The following is a 15,904-nucleotide window of genomic DNA, read 5'->3' as shown; positions in this document are numbered from 1 at the left end:
CCACCCCCCCTCCGAGTTCTATTCAGCCTAGTTCAACAACAAATTTCAAGCCACAAAAAGATTCCCACTTCTGTTATTTACTTGTGCTATTAAAACGTATTCCCGAGGTCTCTTTGTGGCTCAGCGGTTAATGAACTCCACTAGGATCCATGAGGACGCGGGTTTAATCCCTGGCCTCGCTCAGAGGGTTAAGGATCCAGCATTGCCATGAGCTGTGACGTAGGCTGTAGATACAACTCAGATCTCATGTTGCTGTGGCTGTGGTGTAGACCGGCAGCCACAGCTCCGATTCGACCCCTAGCCTGGGAACCTCCCTAAGCCATAGGTGCGGGCCCCCCCCCCAAAAAAAAACAGAAAGAAAAAAAGTATTCCCTATCAATTTCCAGAAATTGATAGAAAATCATATTCAAATCTCAGATAAGCGGCAAAATAGATCTATAATTATACTATGGGAAATTACACTTGGAATTGCTTTACAATTTGCTTCAAATATGAGCATAATTTCGTATCTCTCCAGTGACCACTCTTCACGCATCCCGAGGTATTAAAAGGCGATTTGGAAGTGATGTTGTCTGAGCCGTCACGGTGTAAGGAGCCTGAATAGCAATCAAGGCCAACAGTGAGCAGATACCACAGAGAACAGGAAGGTCAGGGAGAGATGGGCTGGGGCACCCAGTGTTTCAATCTCGGCTTCTTCTTCTTCTTCTTCTTTTTTTTTTTTTTTGCTTTTTAGGGCTGCACCCTCAGCACATGGAGATTCCCAGGCTAGGGGTTGAATTGGAGCTACAGCTGCCGGCCTACACCACAGCCATGGCAACTTGGGATCCGAGCTGCTTCTATGACCTACACCACAGCCAAGGCAACGCTGGACCCCCAATCCACTGAACGAGGCCAAGGATGGAAACTACATTCTCATGGTCACTGGCTGGATTCGTTTCTGCTGTGCCACAATGGGAACTCCTAATTCCAGCTTCATTACTGTATGCCCTTGAGCAAGGGGGCGACCTTCTTTGGCCCTTGCTTCCTCATTTGTAAGTGGACAGAACCAGTGAGGACACAGGCATTGCCTGGCTGGGAGCTGTGCCCACCCTCCCCGGCTGGCAGGTCCTCCTCCCAGCAAGGTGCCCCAGGGGCTTTTGGATTTCTCCCCAAAGGAACCAACTCTCAACATGTGGGACTGTGCCCTGGAGCCCTTCTCTCCTCCTGAAAGCTTCTAGAAAGTTACAGGGACTTGCCAGACCCTCCATCCCAAGTCACTGTCAGGAGCAGTCAGTGCATCTTCTGGTTCCCTGATACGTTACTGCACTCTGCAGGGTATTTGAGAAACCGAGGGGGGGCAGTTGAATGACCCACTGCCCATGAGGAGACCAGGCACAAGCCCATGACGTCCTGCACCTGAACAGCGCATGACCCTTTCGCTGTGGGATCTCACCAGCACTCCTGCCACGACCAACGCATAACAAAACCCACAGACAAACGGAGTTCCTGTCATGGCTCAGCGGTAATGAACCTGACTAGTAACCATGAGGATGCAGGTTTGATCCCTGGCTTCGCTCAGTGGGATTGGGCATTGCTGTGGCTGTGCTGTGAGCAGGCAGCTACAGCTCTGACTCAACACCTGGCCTGGGAACTTCCATATGCTGTGGGTGTAGCCCTAAAAAGACAAAAAACAAAACAACACAATACACACACACACACAAAGAAACCTCACAGACAAAGAATCTTATAGGGAGAAGCCAACTGCCTCTTTGAAGGAGCTGCCCTGACACCCCACCACGCCTGGAAGGGTCAGGCCACTGCCGGTCCCCCAGCATAAAGAAGCTGTGATTCTAATCATGTCATCACTGCTGATGCACCGTCCCTCCTACAGCGAAGGGGCTGGATGCTGACCAGTGCCCACCTGTAACTGGGCAGGGTTTGAATCCGCAGCCTTTTATACACAAAATCAAGAAGCTCTCCTCTATCTGTTTATCCAGAGGTCCATCTGTCCATTCGGTCTGGCCATCGGTGGCTCAAGTGCACTATTCATGTTACCAACACGCGTGTGGGCCCTTCCCCGGGTGCAGCCACCCCTAGACGGCTTCCAGAGGAGACCAAGTGGTCACTCCATCGGGCCTCTGAATAGCTGCCAACCTCATGTCTGGTCATTAAGGAGCTGGCTGGCAAGTCAATGGCTCTGCAGACGTGGCTGGTAGAAGCCAAGGGGGCCAGGCGGTCACTGTGGTCGTACGGCCATCCTATGACCCCCTGGCACTCGGACGTCACACACATCAGGTCCCCAATGGCTTCTTCCCCCAGGGTTGGGGGAGGGGGTGTGGTCCCAGAGGAGGGCACTCACTTTTTGTGCTTCTCCAGCCAGGCAGCACTGTCGGTGAGCAGACAGAAGTTCTCGGTGACCAGGAGGTCCAGCAGGCTGTCGTGGTCGGCCTCCGCGTACAGCTTGAGCAGGGCCGTGTCGACGTCCTCCTTGTAGCCGTTGGCCATCTCCGTGCTGCGGACCTCATTCAGGTAGGACATGAGGAAGCGCTTGCACCTGGTCACCTTCTCCTGGTCGCCCTGGGTCAGCTGGTTGAGGTCTGCATACTCGTGGAGAGGAGGGTGGGACCGGGTGAACGAGGAGGATGTGGGCAGCAGGAAGGGATAGAGGGAGATGAGCTCCCGCACGTCGAGTTGGCCGCTCCTGCAATGACAGGATCAGACCACATGAAGCAGAGAGAGGAGCACACACAGGCACGTGAGGTGGCACCCCCTGGCCCGCTCTCGCACACTCACGGGGGTGGCATGCACAGCCAAGCGCCACCAACTGGGGCCGCCAATAGACTGCCCACCCCCCAACCCCCCAACGCCCAGGGCAGAGGTGGGACGGTGCTTCCCAGGGATCCAGGTGGGAAGGGACGCCAGGAAACAGCACCATCAGGTCCCTCTGAAGCCAGTGTTTTCCCCGGCACTGCGCTAGGAACAGATGTGCTCAAAGTCCACAGAGAAAGGATTTCCACGCATGTGATGCTGCTCAGTGATCTCACAGCAGACACAGTCACCCCTGTGGTCCTTTCCAGGGTGACCAAGACTGTTTCAGGACAAAAACGTTAGGATGCAAGTTGTGTTGACCAGACGGGATGAGGTCGGGCTGGTCAGTCTTCAGGGGGGCAGAGCGTGCATCCAGATTCCACACCCAGGTGTGACCAGGCATGCTGTCCTAACCCCATGGGGCCCAGAAGGCCATCCGCAGGGACGACCCTCCTCTAAGTCACTCTTGGCCCCTCCCACATCTCCTCCCGCCCAGCCTGTGCGTCCCCGACCATGAAAGCTGGTGATGATGGCATCGCTGAGCTGTAGGTCTCAGCCTGGCACCAGATTCACTTGTGAAGCCTCTCGAGGGAGGAGCAGGCCACCAAGACGCACGAGGGGACCCTCGGGACAGGACCAGGATCTGAGCTGCCCACCATGTTCCCCCTCGCCTTCAAACTCTGCCATCTCTTCGGAGCTCCCGGCTTCCCACTTCTGGTCTCCCTTTCCCTCTGCCTCCTTGGCCCCACCCGACCTTCAGAGGTTCTGTGTGGCCCAAGGGACAGGTTTTCACACCTCTGAGCGCCACATCTGAGGCACTTCCTAACTGAGCACCAGCCACACCCCGGCACTCTCAGCTCTACCTAATTATCTTGCCAGTTTCTACCTTTGTGGCTCCATGTGTCCACAGCAGCAGTTTTGCCCCCCGGGGGCCACCTGGCAAAGTCTAGGACTTTCTGTCATGACTGGAGGGAGCTATGGGCACTTCGAGGCTGCTACACGCCCTGTGAGGTACGAGCGCTCCACGACAAGAATCACCCACCCCAGATGTCAGCTCCACAGGTGAGTCACCTGCCCAGATACAGGTCTCAATCTGGGACCCACTGCTCAGCACTTAAGACCCAGGACAAACCCCAGTTGGCAGCCATGCCAGCAACACTGATTGCTGAGGTGTGCCCCACGTCGGACATCCACGTGAGCCGTGAAGCCAGGCGCTGTCCTGCCCTGCCTCCTGGCCCTGATGCTCAGGAAGTCAAGAAGGCCCAGGAGTGCTGACCAGACTGGACGAGGTCGGGCTGGTCAACCTCCTGGAGGACAGAGCGTGCGTCCAGACCCCATCCAGGCAGCAGCAGTGGCTTCGGGCAGTGATAGTGTCTGAGGTCAAGTCCAGACCCACGAGAAAACCCACACGTGGTTATTAGCACATCTGCTGTGGGCACAGGGTGTGTGTGGGGGTGCCTCCTTCAAACAGCAACTCCCACACTTTCGACCAAGGCTGAGCTGGAGCGTGAAGCTCAGGGGGCTGGGCACTGGTGCCCCAGCAGGACAGGAAGGTGGAGGCAGACGTTCATGCAGCATTTCAAATTAACCCACGAGAAAAAGATGTGCTGGAGACCCCACGGCCCGAGTGGGTGGTCATCACATGGCAGAGAAGAGATAGGACCACAAGACCGGGCAGGACAGAGCTGGGGTCCGAAGGGACAAGGGACTATTCAAGCAGCAAAGCTACTGGTCTTTCCAGGAACAGAGGACGGCACAGGCAAGTTACATGAGCAAACTCAAGACAGGGCACCGTCAGTCAATAAATGCTCCTCCTTCCTCACCCAGAAATCTGTTCTGTGCAGCCTACTTGCGATGGAGCTGGAGGGGGGCAAGGCTGAGATGGGCCTGGGTGGGGGCAGGGGTGGGGGGAGGGGCAGCTGGGCCACACCTGTAGGACTGGTGTGACACAGAAAGGACCTCAGCTCCCTAATCAGGGGTGCCGTTTACAACAGCTTCAGAAGAAACATAGTTCTAAGTCTTCCCAGAGGCACCTGCTCTTTCTCTGAACTCACAGCTTCTGGTAAAATCTCTGGAGAAAAGGGAAAGGGAGCCATCGTCTTTCCTAGGGGCCCTTCTCAGGGCCACTCTGTTCACCCCTCACAGCCCCACTGTCTTCGAGGCGCAAGACAGTGATGCTCAGGCTAAGCTGGGGGGTTGGGGGAGGGACGAGGCTGCAGCGGATGCGGGGAGCCCTCGCAGCATCACAGCCACAACAGGGGTGGGGGGGACCGCAGAAGGACTCAGGCTTGCTACCGACACCACGAGTTACCTGAAGAGTTCTTTAGCCTCCAGGAATTGGAGCTGTGCAAACTGTATGAAGCCTGCCTGCTGCAGAACCCGCCTGTACATGACCTGCAGGAAGAGACAGGGGTCAGCGCTTGGACGGGCCCTGGAACCATATGGTAGGAAGAATGGAATTCCCAGTCCTAACCCAAGCTATGTGTTGATTATTATGTGGGAATCTTAAATCTGCAATATAGGCATACAGCGACCATATACGTACACCTATTAGCCCTTCATTTCTGAGGTCGAGTCGGTCTCCATCCCATCCTGCTCTTTCTTCCAAAACTCCTGGGCTTCCTGTGGCTCCCACATCCTGGGCTCAGGTGGGTTTTCTTTTTTTTTTTAGGGCCGCATCCACAGCATATGGAGGTTCCCAGGCTAGGGCCCACTCAAATAGGCACTGTAGTGACTGGCCTATGCCCCAGCCACAGCAACACCAGACCTGAGCCTCGTCTGCAACCTATACCACAGCTCACAGCAACGCCAGATCCTTAACGCACTGAGCAAGGCCAGGGGTCGAACCTGCAACCTCTTGGTTCCTAGTCAGATTCATTTCCTCGGCGCCACAATGGGAATTTCTCAGATGGATTTTAACACCAGTCACCCTTCCACGCGAGTGGACCTGACCTTCACGGCAGCATTTTCTGAGCACCCCTCAGAGCCCAGGGCTGATGCCATTTAATGAGAAACAGATAAATAAGCCTGCCTTCTGGGCGAAGCTGGAAGCACAGGAGTGCACAGCCCCCGCCCCATCCCAGAGATGCACAGCCACACCTATGCACCACAGTCTCAGGAGTCCTGCTCTCAAAGAGCCGTTGATTTTGTCTAATCCAGTCCTGCCCACAGAGCCCTTCGTTCTGGGAATGTTCAGAAACAGCAGTGCCCTGAAGGAAAACGCCCTGTGGCATCCCTTTCACCGTCCAGCTGAGCTGCTTCCAGCTCTGTCCACCTCTGTCTCGTGGGCCTGTCTCTGCTGTGTTTCCCCTGGTCCCACGCCCTCGGCCCAGGTCCCCGTCACCTCACAGCTAAAGACTCTGTGACTTCAGCCCCTCCTGCGGGCTGATGAACCATAACTCCCAGATGTCAAGGCACACACACCACTTGCATGGTACCCCGCACCCGGGCGTGGGACCTGCCGGCAGTCATCACCTACTGACCTGATCAGTTTTCATGAAACTGCACGCTCACCCACTCTACCCATTTCACAGATAGGAACATTCTGCCCTGAGACGTTAAGCTTTTAGCCCAAAGTTCCTACATGTACATGGCTGGGGAGCCCCATTCCTTCCACTCCTTGGCTCCACCAGGTATACAGTAGGCAGTAAATAATGTCAACCCTGAGGAAACAAGGGAAGTGGAGACAGTCATTCCCTCCAATCAGTTTTAATAGGGGCTTGTTCTCAAAAACAGCAGCATCTCCCCACCCCTCAGAAACCCCTGCGGGAACATCAGGAAATGCACCTGCTGGGAGTTCCCGTTGTGGTGCAGTGGAAATGAATCTGACTAGTAAGCATGAGGATGCAGGTTCAAACTCTGGCTTCACTCATTGCATTAAGGGTCTGGCATTGCTGTGGCTGTGGTGTAGGCTGGCAGCTGCAGCTCCAATGCGACCCCTAGCCTGGGAACTTCCATATGCTGCAGACGTGGCCCTAGAAAGCAAAGCCAAAAAAAAAAAAAAAAAAAAAAAAAGAAAGAAAGAAAGAAAGAAAAAAAAGGCAGCTGCTTTTCCACGACTCTCCCCTGACGCCAGCACATCTGACCTAAACACCCATCTGTGATAAGCGGATAGGAGCGGGGGCCGTCCTGCTGTGGGGAGGAAAAGCTGGTTCCATTTCTGAAAGGAGAAACGACAAAAGCCAACCACACAGCAAGCAGGTTAAAAGGCCTGGTTGCTGCCTCTCATTCACACCCAGGCTCGCTGCTGGGAAATCCTTCAACGACCACTTCTCCTCGAATGACCACTTCTCGTGGCCGCAGGGCCCAGGCATTGCAACTCCTGCCCTTCCTAAAGGGGAATGAAAACTGCCTTTGCGACCAAGCCGTTTTCAAGCATATGGGGGCATTTTCCCTGCTCTAGTCCAGGATGCTGTGGACTTGAATGATGCAGGCAGAGAGGCTCCTTCATCCTGGAAGTGGGAACTGGGCGTGACATGGAGGGCACCACAGACTCAGAAACTTGACCAAGCACGGCGCCTCCTGGTTCTCTGAAAGGGACTGTCTCCCTCCCCGAAGGCCTGTGTGACCTAACCTACTCCCACCCTGTGCTCAGGGGGACACTGAGCTACAAGAGCCAGGGCTAGGCAGGTGGCAGGAAAAGGATGGGAGGATGAGCCATGGGGAAGACTGGGACCCAGAAGGTCTGCTTAGAGCCCCAGTGTCGAGCTAACTCACAACAGAGTCCTCCACTTGCTCTCTCTCTCTCTCTTTTTCACAGTCGCACCCATAGCAGATGGAAGTTCTGGGGCCAGGGACAGAATCTGAGGTGCAGCTGCGACCTACATCACAGCTGCAGTGACACCAGATCCTTTACCCCACTGCTCTGGGCTGGGAATCAAACCTGAGCCTCGGAAGCAACCCGAGCCACTGTGGTCCATTGGATTCTTAACCCACTGCACCTTGGCGGGAACTCCAGTGTGCTCTCTTTTTAACTTACGAGATTGTCTTCCTGTGTAAGGTGGCTATCGAAATTCTCAGGGGAAGTGAGAAAATGAACAGAACAGACCTGTAAGTGGTGCAGGGCTGAGCGCCCAACACCCACGGCTGGGAGTAGGAATGAGATTGAAGTCACAACCTACATCACCAGTATTTGATTTCGGGATTGACATTTCTCACGTCCAAGATTGCGGGAACTGGTTCGGATGGGGAATTTTACATTATGCGTATTTTATCACAAGTGGAAAAAAAAAAAGCAAAACAACTGAGCTTGCAAAACCACAACTTCATGGACCACGTTCATAATGACACAGTGACAAGGCCTGCCCACAACCCACAGGGACAAACCATCAACCCCCATGGGAGGTGGGTGGGGCTTGAAACTGTGGGAGGAAGTGGTAAGGGCAGAAAGAGGCCGTGGGGCCACAAAGCAGAGCCCCCAAGTCATGATCGGGAGACCCTGGGGACTGGGTGGGCCCCAGAGATGAGCGGGAAGCAGAAGGGCCTGCAGCCAGCCTGCTGGGAGGGCTGACATCCAGAAACTGGACTCTGAGCTCCTCCGGGCATCCAGCAAAAGACCAAGTCCGGAGTTCCATGGCTTAGCAGAAACAAATCTAACTAGCATCCAGAAGGACGCAGGCTCGATCCCTGGCCTTGCTGCTCAGTAGGTTAAGGATCCAGCATTGCCGTGAGCTGTGGTGTAGGTCGCAGACACAGCTTGGATCCTGCATTGCTGTGGCTGTGGTATAGGCTGGCAGCTGCAGCTCTGATTAGACCCCTAGCCTGGGAACTTCCATGTGCCAAGGGTGCAGCCTTAAAAAAGACAAAAAAAAAAAAAAAAAAAAAAAAAGACCAAGTTGCCAGGAGGGACAGAAATTCAGACTGTCATCAGGTTTTTGATCCCCACACTTTGTGCCAAAAGATACTGGTGGGACTTAAGTTTCTCATCGAAAGATATTGTGAGTCTGAGCTTTTATATCCAGCCAAACTGTCCTCCAAGAGCAAAGGCTGCAGAGGGGCTGGGCCCCACATGGAAGCACTCAGGGAGGGTATCTCCAGGTGCCAATCCTGAACCTGGGCCACTGGGGCCACAGAGCCATCAGCAGGAGTGCCAGCGAGCAACTGGGACCCTGCACACAGAACCGAGTCTGACACCTCTAAGTGCAGGTCCCCAGGCCCTGAGGGGCAGAGACAGCAGAACCGCCCACCATGGTGCACGTACACGATGCTTGCCCATGTCTGACAGGTATTAACTGGGATGGAGGATGTTACTCTAGCCATGGACGCAGGGAGATGGAGAGGAAGAGGTTACCAGCGAATTTCAACCGAGGCTCAAAGTGCGGAAATGACAGATAACACGAGTTCCCCACTGCCAGGCCAGATAAACAAGAGAAAACCGGGAGTTCCTGCTGTGTCTCAGCAGACTCACAACCCCATAGTCTCTGTGAGGATGTGGGTTCCATCCCTGGACTCATTCAGTGGATTAAGGATCCAGTGTTGCCACAAAGTGTACTGGTCACAGATGCAGCTCGGATCTGGCGTGGCTGTGGCTGTGGTGTAGGCTGGCAACTACAGCTCCAATTAGACCCCTAGCCTAGGAACCTCCATATGCTGCGGGTGTGGCCCTCAAAAGACAAAAACAAACAAACAAACAAACAAAAACCAAAGGGCTTGTATAAAGCTGAATACTATGAGGATGCCCATCAGAATAAAACAGGGACCCTCATGCCCACAGACAGACACACAGACAGATGGGGAGGAAGCGAGATAGTGGCAGAAGGGGAACAATGGGGGTGGGAAGAAGGGATGTAGACTTGTTTGCATAGACTCTGTTTTGTTGAGTAGATTCTGGATCATGTGCCTATTTCACATAATGACAAAATGAAATTAAACTTAAAAAGCAATCTCTATAAAACAACGGTCAAACAAAAACAAAAGTTAAGAGCGAACAAAAGTCAAATGAAGTGAACAGACCTGAGCATATAACCACTCAGAGAAGAACTCGCCCATGTGACCCTGAAACAGAAGTCTCATTATCCAGCCCACGGATCAACAGAACACAAGACACAAACACCCAAGGACAGGTGGGGAAGTGAGGATGCTGGCAGGATACTCCCGCCTGGGAGGGAGCAAGTGTTGACTTTAAAGGCTTATGTGGAGTTCCCGTCGTGGCGCAGTGGTTAATGAATCCAACTAGGAACCATGAAGTTGCAAGTTCCATCCCTGGCCTCACTCAGTGGGTTAAGGATCTGGTGTTGCCGTGAGCTGTGATGTAGGTTGCAGACATGCCTTGGATCCCACGTTGCTGTGGTTCTGGCGTAGGCCGACGGCTACAGCTCTGATTAGACCCCTAGCCTAGGAACCTCCACATGCCACAGGTGCGGCCCTAGAAAAGGCAAAAACACACACACTAAATAAAAAATAAATAAATAAATAAATAAAGGGAGGCAGGCTTATGTGATGGTTACACTTCCAAGGGGGCTTCCTTATCTTTCAAAGATACACAGGGAAATTTTTTTCTTTCTCTCTCTCTTCCTCTTTTTTTTTTTTTTTTTTTTTTTTGCTTTTTAGGGTCGCATCCATGGCATATGGAAGTTCCCAGCCTAGGGGTTGAACCAGAGCTGCAGCAGCCAGCCTACACCACAGCCACAGCAACGGGGGATCCGAGCCACATCAGTGACCTACATCACAGCTCATGGCCACACCGGATCCTTAACCCACTGAGCAAAGCCAGGGATTGAACCCACATCCTCATGGATACTAGTTGGGTTCAACACCACCAAGCCACAATGGGGACTCTCAGCGAAATATTTTTCGATGAAATAAGAAAACCGCAGGTATCAGAACTCCGGCTTAAATATGATACTATCCAGCCTCCATGGCACAAATCAGGCAATCTTTTTGGTCAACACGAACCTGTGTCTGTAAACAAGATGTCTCCTTCCTGCCTTCTTCTTCAGAGCATCCCAAACCTGAATATCATTTAAGCCTAGCTTTCTTGCAGATCTAAACTCTCTGACCCTTTGGATCTCTCGAAGGAATGCTGCTTAAATCCGAGTCCCATGGTTAACCTTCTTAACAAATCCCTCCCTGGTTCAGAATGCAGTGAAGCAAAACCAGTGCTTGTTTTAATGGAGGGAAAGAAGAGCCGTGAAAAGCCAGCTGCTGAACTTTCTGTCTCTTTTCCCCCCTCCTTTCTGGTTTTTCTGAGCCTAGGGTCTAGCGTTCGGTCGCAAGCATCCCCAAGTTAAAATAAACAATGTGAGCATCACACCTGACCCTTAACAACGTGTACCAATTCACGAAAAGCTATCCCTGGACCTTTTCAGTCACTATCGTCTTCTTTCTCTCTCCTGGTTCTATTTTAAACAAAACCCCTTCTGCTCCACGAGTCACACAGCCCAGCTGTTTGAAGACCGGTTCAAAGCTCTGATTGCCCGCCCATCAATCCTGGTAGTTCAGCCCCAGGCGTGAGCAGAGGGTGAGGGAAAACAGAGGGAAAGGTAGGGCCAGGAGCTGGCGAGGGGAACTCGGGCCCCACACGCTGAAGTGATATGTGTTAGCGGTTAACATAGATGATTGTGGGAGCTCAGAGGGGCTGCTCCGCCTGCAGGGGAGGGACAGATTCAGCAATGGGGGCAGGGAGGAAGGTCGATCCAGTGATAGAAAATTGCACATTTTTTTTTTACCAAAGAAAGAGAACAGGGATGGCAGGGAGGTGGGTGGGAGAAAAGAGCCTGTTGCACTGAGTGCCCATGGAGGGCTGCCTGGATTTACCCAGCTGCTGGGTGTCTTCCCGGCTTCAGGCTCTGGCATTGGTTGTTTTGTTTTTGTTTTTGTTTTTTGCTTTTTCAGGGCTGCATTTGTGGCATCTGGAAATTCCCAGGCTACGGGTCAAATTGGAGCTGCAGCCACTGGTCCCACAACAGCCACGCCAGATCTGAGCTGAGTCTTTTGATCTACACCACAGCTCATGGCAACACTGGAGCCTTACCCCACTGATTGAGCTCAGCTCTGTCCTCGTGGATGCTAGTCGGGTTTGTTACCACTGAGCCACAGCGAGAACTCTGGCACTGGTTGCTTTTTTTTTTGGTCTTTCTAGTGCCACCCCCGCAGCATATGGAGGTTCCCAGGCTAGGGGTCTAATCGGGGCTGTTGCTGCTGGCCTACGCCAGAACCACAGCAATGCCAGATCTGAGCCGCATCTGCGACCTACACCACAGATCATGGCAATGCCGGATCCTTAACCCACTGAGAAAGGCCAGGGATCGAACTCCCAACCTCATAGTTCCTAGTTGGATTTGTTAACCGCTGCGCCACGACGGGAATTCCACTGGTTGCTTTTGACACGTTCTGAGGACTGAAGTGTTTAAAGATGCCTTGCAGGCTGCTGTCCACACAGGGCAGGGCTCAGGCCCGGGTCACAGGTGGACAGAAGCAGTGGGGGAGGCTGGGGGCTGTGCAATGAGCAATACCCCACTCGTGCTGTCTAGACGCTCAGGGGCTCCTGGGCCTCTCTCAGGAGGAGAGAAGGAGCTGAGAGAGCAGGGTGGGGCCGAGGCTGCCCCCATCCACCTCACTGAGCCTCCCTGCAAGGACGCACAGAGAAAAGTGTGGCAGAAATAAGCCTTAGGAAACACACCCTGACCTGAAAGCCTTCTTCTTTTGGCTTTTGCTGCCCCCTGCTGAATGCTCATAGATCATCTCCTTTAAAAAATTAGCATCGGAGTTCCCCGCGTGGCTCAGTGGTTAACGAATCCGACTAGGAACCATCCCTGGCCTTGCTCAGTGGGTTGAGGATCTGGCATTGCCATGAGCTGTGGTGTAGGTCGCAGACGCAGCTCAGATCCCACGTTGCTGTGGCTCTGGTGTAGGCCACTGGCCACAGCTCCGATTTGACCCCTAGCCTGGGAACCTCCATATGCCGCAGGAGCGGCCCTAGAAAAGGCAAAAAGACAAAAAATAAATAAATAAATAAAAATAAAAATAAAAAATTAGCATCAAGGCCAGAGGGATAAATTAGGAGTTTGGGATGAACAGGTAGACACACTATACATAAAATAGATAAGCAACAAGGATCTACTGTGGAGCACAGGGGACCAGACTCAATATCTTGTAATAACCTATAAGAGAAAAGTATCTGAAAAGGAATGTATATATATATATATATATATATGTATGTATAACTGGATTGCTTCACTGTGCACCTGCAACTACCACAACATCGTAAATCAACTCTACATCAATAACATAAATAAACACCAAAAAAGCCCCAGATTAGGAACAATGATGCCAAGTTTATCTATATTCAAGCCTGTGACCATAAATACATGTTCTGACTTCTTCTACCTGCGGAATCTACTCTCTGAGGCCAGAAAGCACAGCCTTACTCCACGGCAACCACATCGTCCTGAAAAACTGGCTGACAGGTAACCGTTAAGGGGATGGCTATGAATTCATAAGCATGTTTAACCATCGACTTAGGTGTTCACAGGAAGCGTGCACACACCAATAGTATGCTTTATTATTCTCAGATCCATAGAGGAACCTGAACTAACCTTGCAACTGATCAAGGAGCAAATTTAGGGAATCTGATTTCATTGGACATGAGACCACTTTGTCATCGATTTATCAATTACATGTGTCAGACCTACTACATTAAAGTTATGTTTCCTGGAGTTCCCGTCGTGGCTCAGTGGTAACAAACCCGACTAGGATCCATGAGGATGAGGTTAGATCCCTGGCCTTGCTCAGTGGGTCAAGGATCCGGTGTTGCCGTGAACTGTGGTGTAGGTCACAGTCGTGGCTCGGCTCCTGAGTTGCTGTGGCTCGGATTTGACCCCTCGCCTGGGAACTTCCTTATGCTACAGGTGTGGCCCTTAAAATAATTAAATAAATAAATAAAATTTTAAAAAAACAACTTGGTGCATTAAGCTGGGGATGATGTCAGAGGCTCCAATCCTGACCTCGCCTCTGTCAACAGCATGACTTTATCCAGCTGTCCGGCTCCTCTGCGACCCACCTCCTTATCTGCATGATGCATCCGTGTTGAGAAAATTGAGTAATGGATACAGAGTGTCTGCAGGGCCGGGCGTGCTTAGTTAAGGGGAGCTAACCCCCGTTCCTAACTGGCCGCTTGGAGGAAGGCTTCCTCGTGAGCAGCTGATTACCAACCTGAAACTTTTCCTTTGGAATGTTCCTCCGGGCGCCTTTCGCCAGCACCAGGGCCTCCTCCACCCTGTGGCTTGCTAGGAGACCCTGCACCTGCTCCTCCAGAGGCCGCGGAACCAAGATGTAAACTCCTTTATTTGTGGCGACAATGACTCTTCCTGGGAAGGAAGTGCACACCATTGGCGAGGGAGGGGACGTAGGCTAGCAAGAAGACACCCCAAGCACCCCAAACCAGAGCCCGCCCTGCCGTGTGGCCTGACTTCATCACGGTTGCCCCGACTCGGAGTCCCCACGGCAGCCGCACGTTAACGATTCTTTCTCCCTCTTCCCACCCTCGGGGAGGGGTGAGCTCATAACGCTGCACTTCCAGAGTGTGACACATAAAAACGTTTCACCATTTTTTTTCTTTTTAAGGTCACAGCCATGGCATGTGGTAGTTCTCAGGCTAGGGGTCGAATCAGAGGTGTAGCTGCCGGCCTACACCACAGCCACAGCAACTCGGCATCTGAGCATCCAAGCCATGTCTGTGACCTACACCACAGCTCATGGCAAAGCAGGATCCTTAACCCACTCAGGATCAAGCCCGAATCCTTATGGATACCAGTCTGGTTCCTTTCCGCTGAGCCATGAGGGGAACCCCCCTTCTGCGTTTTTCGAGTCTCACGTGCTGACACATGTAAAGCCAGGTGGGTGGATAATAACCCATAGTCCAATCAGGCTGTAAAGCCCAAATCATGGGAAATTGTAAGAATTACGCTCTCCCTCCTATTAAGGTCTTTAAAAATTCTTTTCTCTCTAGGTTAGTCCCTTTATAGGAAACGAAGATGATAGCACCCCATTCTTTTCTTTTTCTTTGCCTTTTCTAGGGCCACTCCTGAGGCATGTGGAGGTTCCCAGGCTAGGGGTCTAATTGGAACTGTAGCTTTCAGCCTACGCCAGAGCCACAGCAACACGGGATCTGAGCTGCATCTGTGACCTACACCACAGTTCACGGCAATGCCAGATCCTTAACCCACTGAGCGAGGCCAGGGAATGAACCCGCAACCTCATGGTTCCTAGTTGGATTCGTTAACCACTGAACCAGGATGGGAACTCCAATAGCACCCCATTCTGAAGTATAAGATGATGTTCCTCACTTGTCCTGGTGCTTCCTCCTCCTCCCCCCTACTCTGCCCATGACCCTGACCCTCAGCAGTGCTGTCACTGTCTGCTGGGGAGCTGGACCTGTGACCGGAGACGGGCTCCTTCTGTCAGACGCTCAGAAAAGGAGATGCATTTCAAGCTGTCACCTGTTCCCAGGGAGCAGTGGAACGACCCTGTCTTTCTGCCTGAAGATCGTTCAGCATCAGCCAAGTCTTTCCTGCTCCCCCAGATCCTCCCTCCTCAGAACCCCTCCTTCTACCCGGGTCCCACCGCCTGGTTTGAGGGGAACCCTGTCTTTCCTGGCCTGGATACCCATGACTTCCTGCTTGAGGCCCTGCTTGATTCTTGTCTACATTATCTGTCTTCCATGTCAACCAACATCATTTTTCCTATATTCCGATGAGGTTCTGCCCCTTCTCTGCACTGCCGTCCCTCTTCCCAGGAAGCCCCCTACCTTGTGCCCACCTGGGGTGGGGGTGGTTATGTCACCAGCCCATGTGAGCCCAGCACTCTGTGCCCACCTCCACCTCGAGGCACATACTGCACGTCATATTCTTAGAATGTGCTCTCCGAGTGCCCCCACCGAGCACTGATGCATGTCATGTGGGACTAGGAGTCTCAGCAGGCTGATGTCCCCAGCATCTAAAACAGGAAAGGCCAGTCTGGGGAGCCACATCCTGACACAGGAAAGGCAATGCATGGACCTGGATTAGCTCTTGGTATGACGAAAATATCAGAACAGGCATATGAGGGAGTTCCTGATGTGGCTCAGTGGGCTAAGAACCCGACATAGTGTCTATAAAGATGTGGGTCCAATCCCTGGCTT

General features: G+C 52.6%; 1 protein-coding gene across 2 annotated transcripts in view; it reads right to left on the bottom strand.

Annotated features, from left to right (window-relative positions):
- The window catches only part of TGFBRAP1 (transforming growth factor beta receptor associated protein 1), a 51,982-nt gene that overhangs the window by 11,522 nt on the left and 24,556 nt on the right, over positions 1–15,904 (bottom strand). For both annotated transcript variants that reach the window (XM_003354707.5, XM_005662351.3), the window contains exons 4-6: positions 13,939–14,093; positions 5,099–5,181; positions 2,339–2,680 (exon numbers count right to left, since the gene is read on the bottom strand). In XM_003354707.5, coding sequence (XP_003354755.3) covers positions 2,339–2,680; positions 5,099–5,181; positions 13,939–14,093 — 580 coding nt within the window. The remainder of the gene's footprint in view (positions 1–2,338; positions 2,681–5,098; positions 5,182–13,938; positions 14,094–15,904) is intronic.

This window comes from Sus scrofa, chromosome 3 (genome assembly GCF_000003025.6).
Source record: "Sus scrofa isolate TJ Tabasco breed Duroc chromosome 3, Sscrofa11.1, whole genome shotgun sequence".
In the NCBI taxonomy this organism is placed as follows: Eukaryota; Metazoa; Chordata; class Mammalia; order Artiodactyla; family Suidae; genus Sus; species Sus scrofa.
The sequence above is the reverse complement of the archived record's forward strand: the minus strand, read 5'-3'. Positions and strand labels throughout refer to the sequence as shown.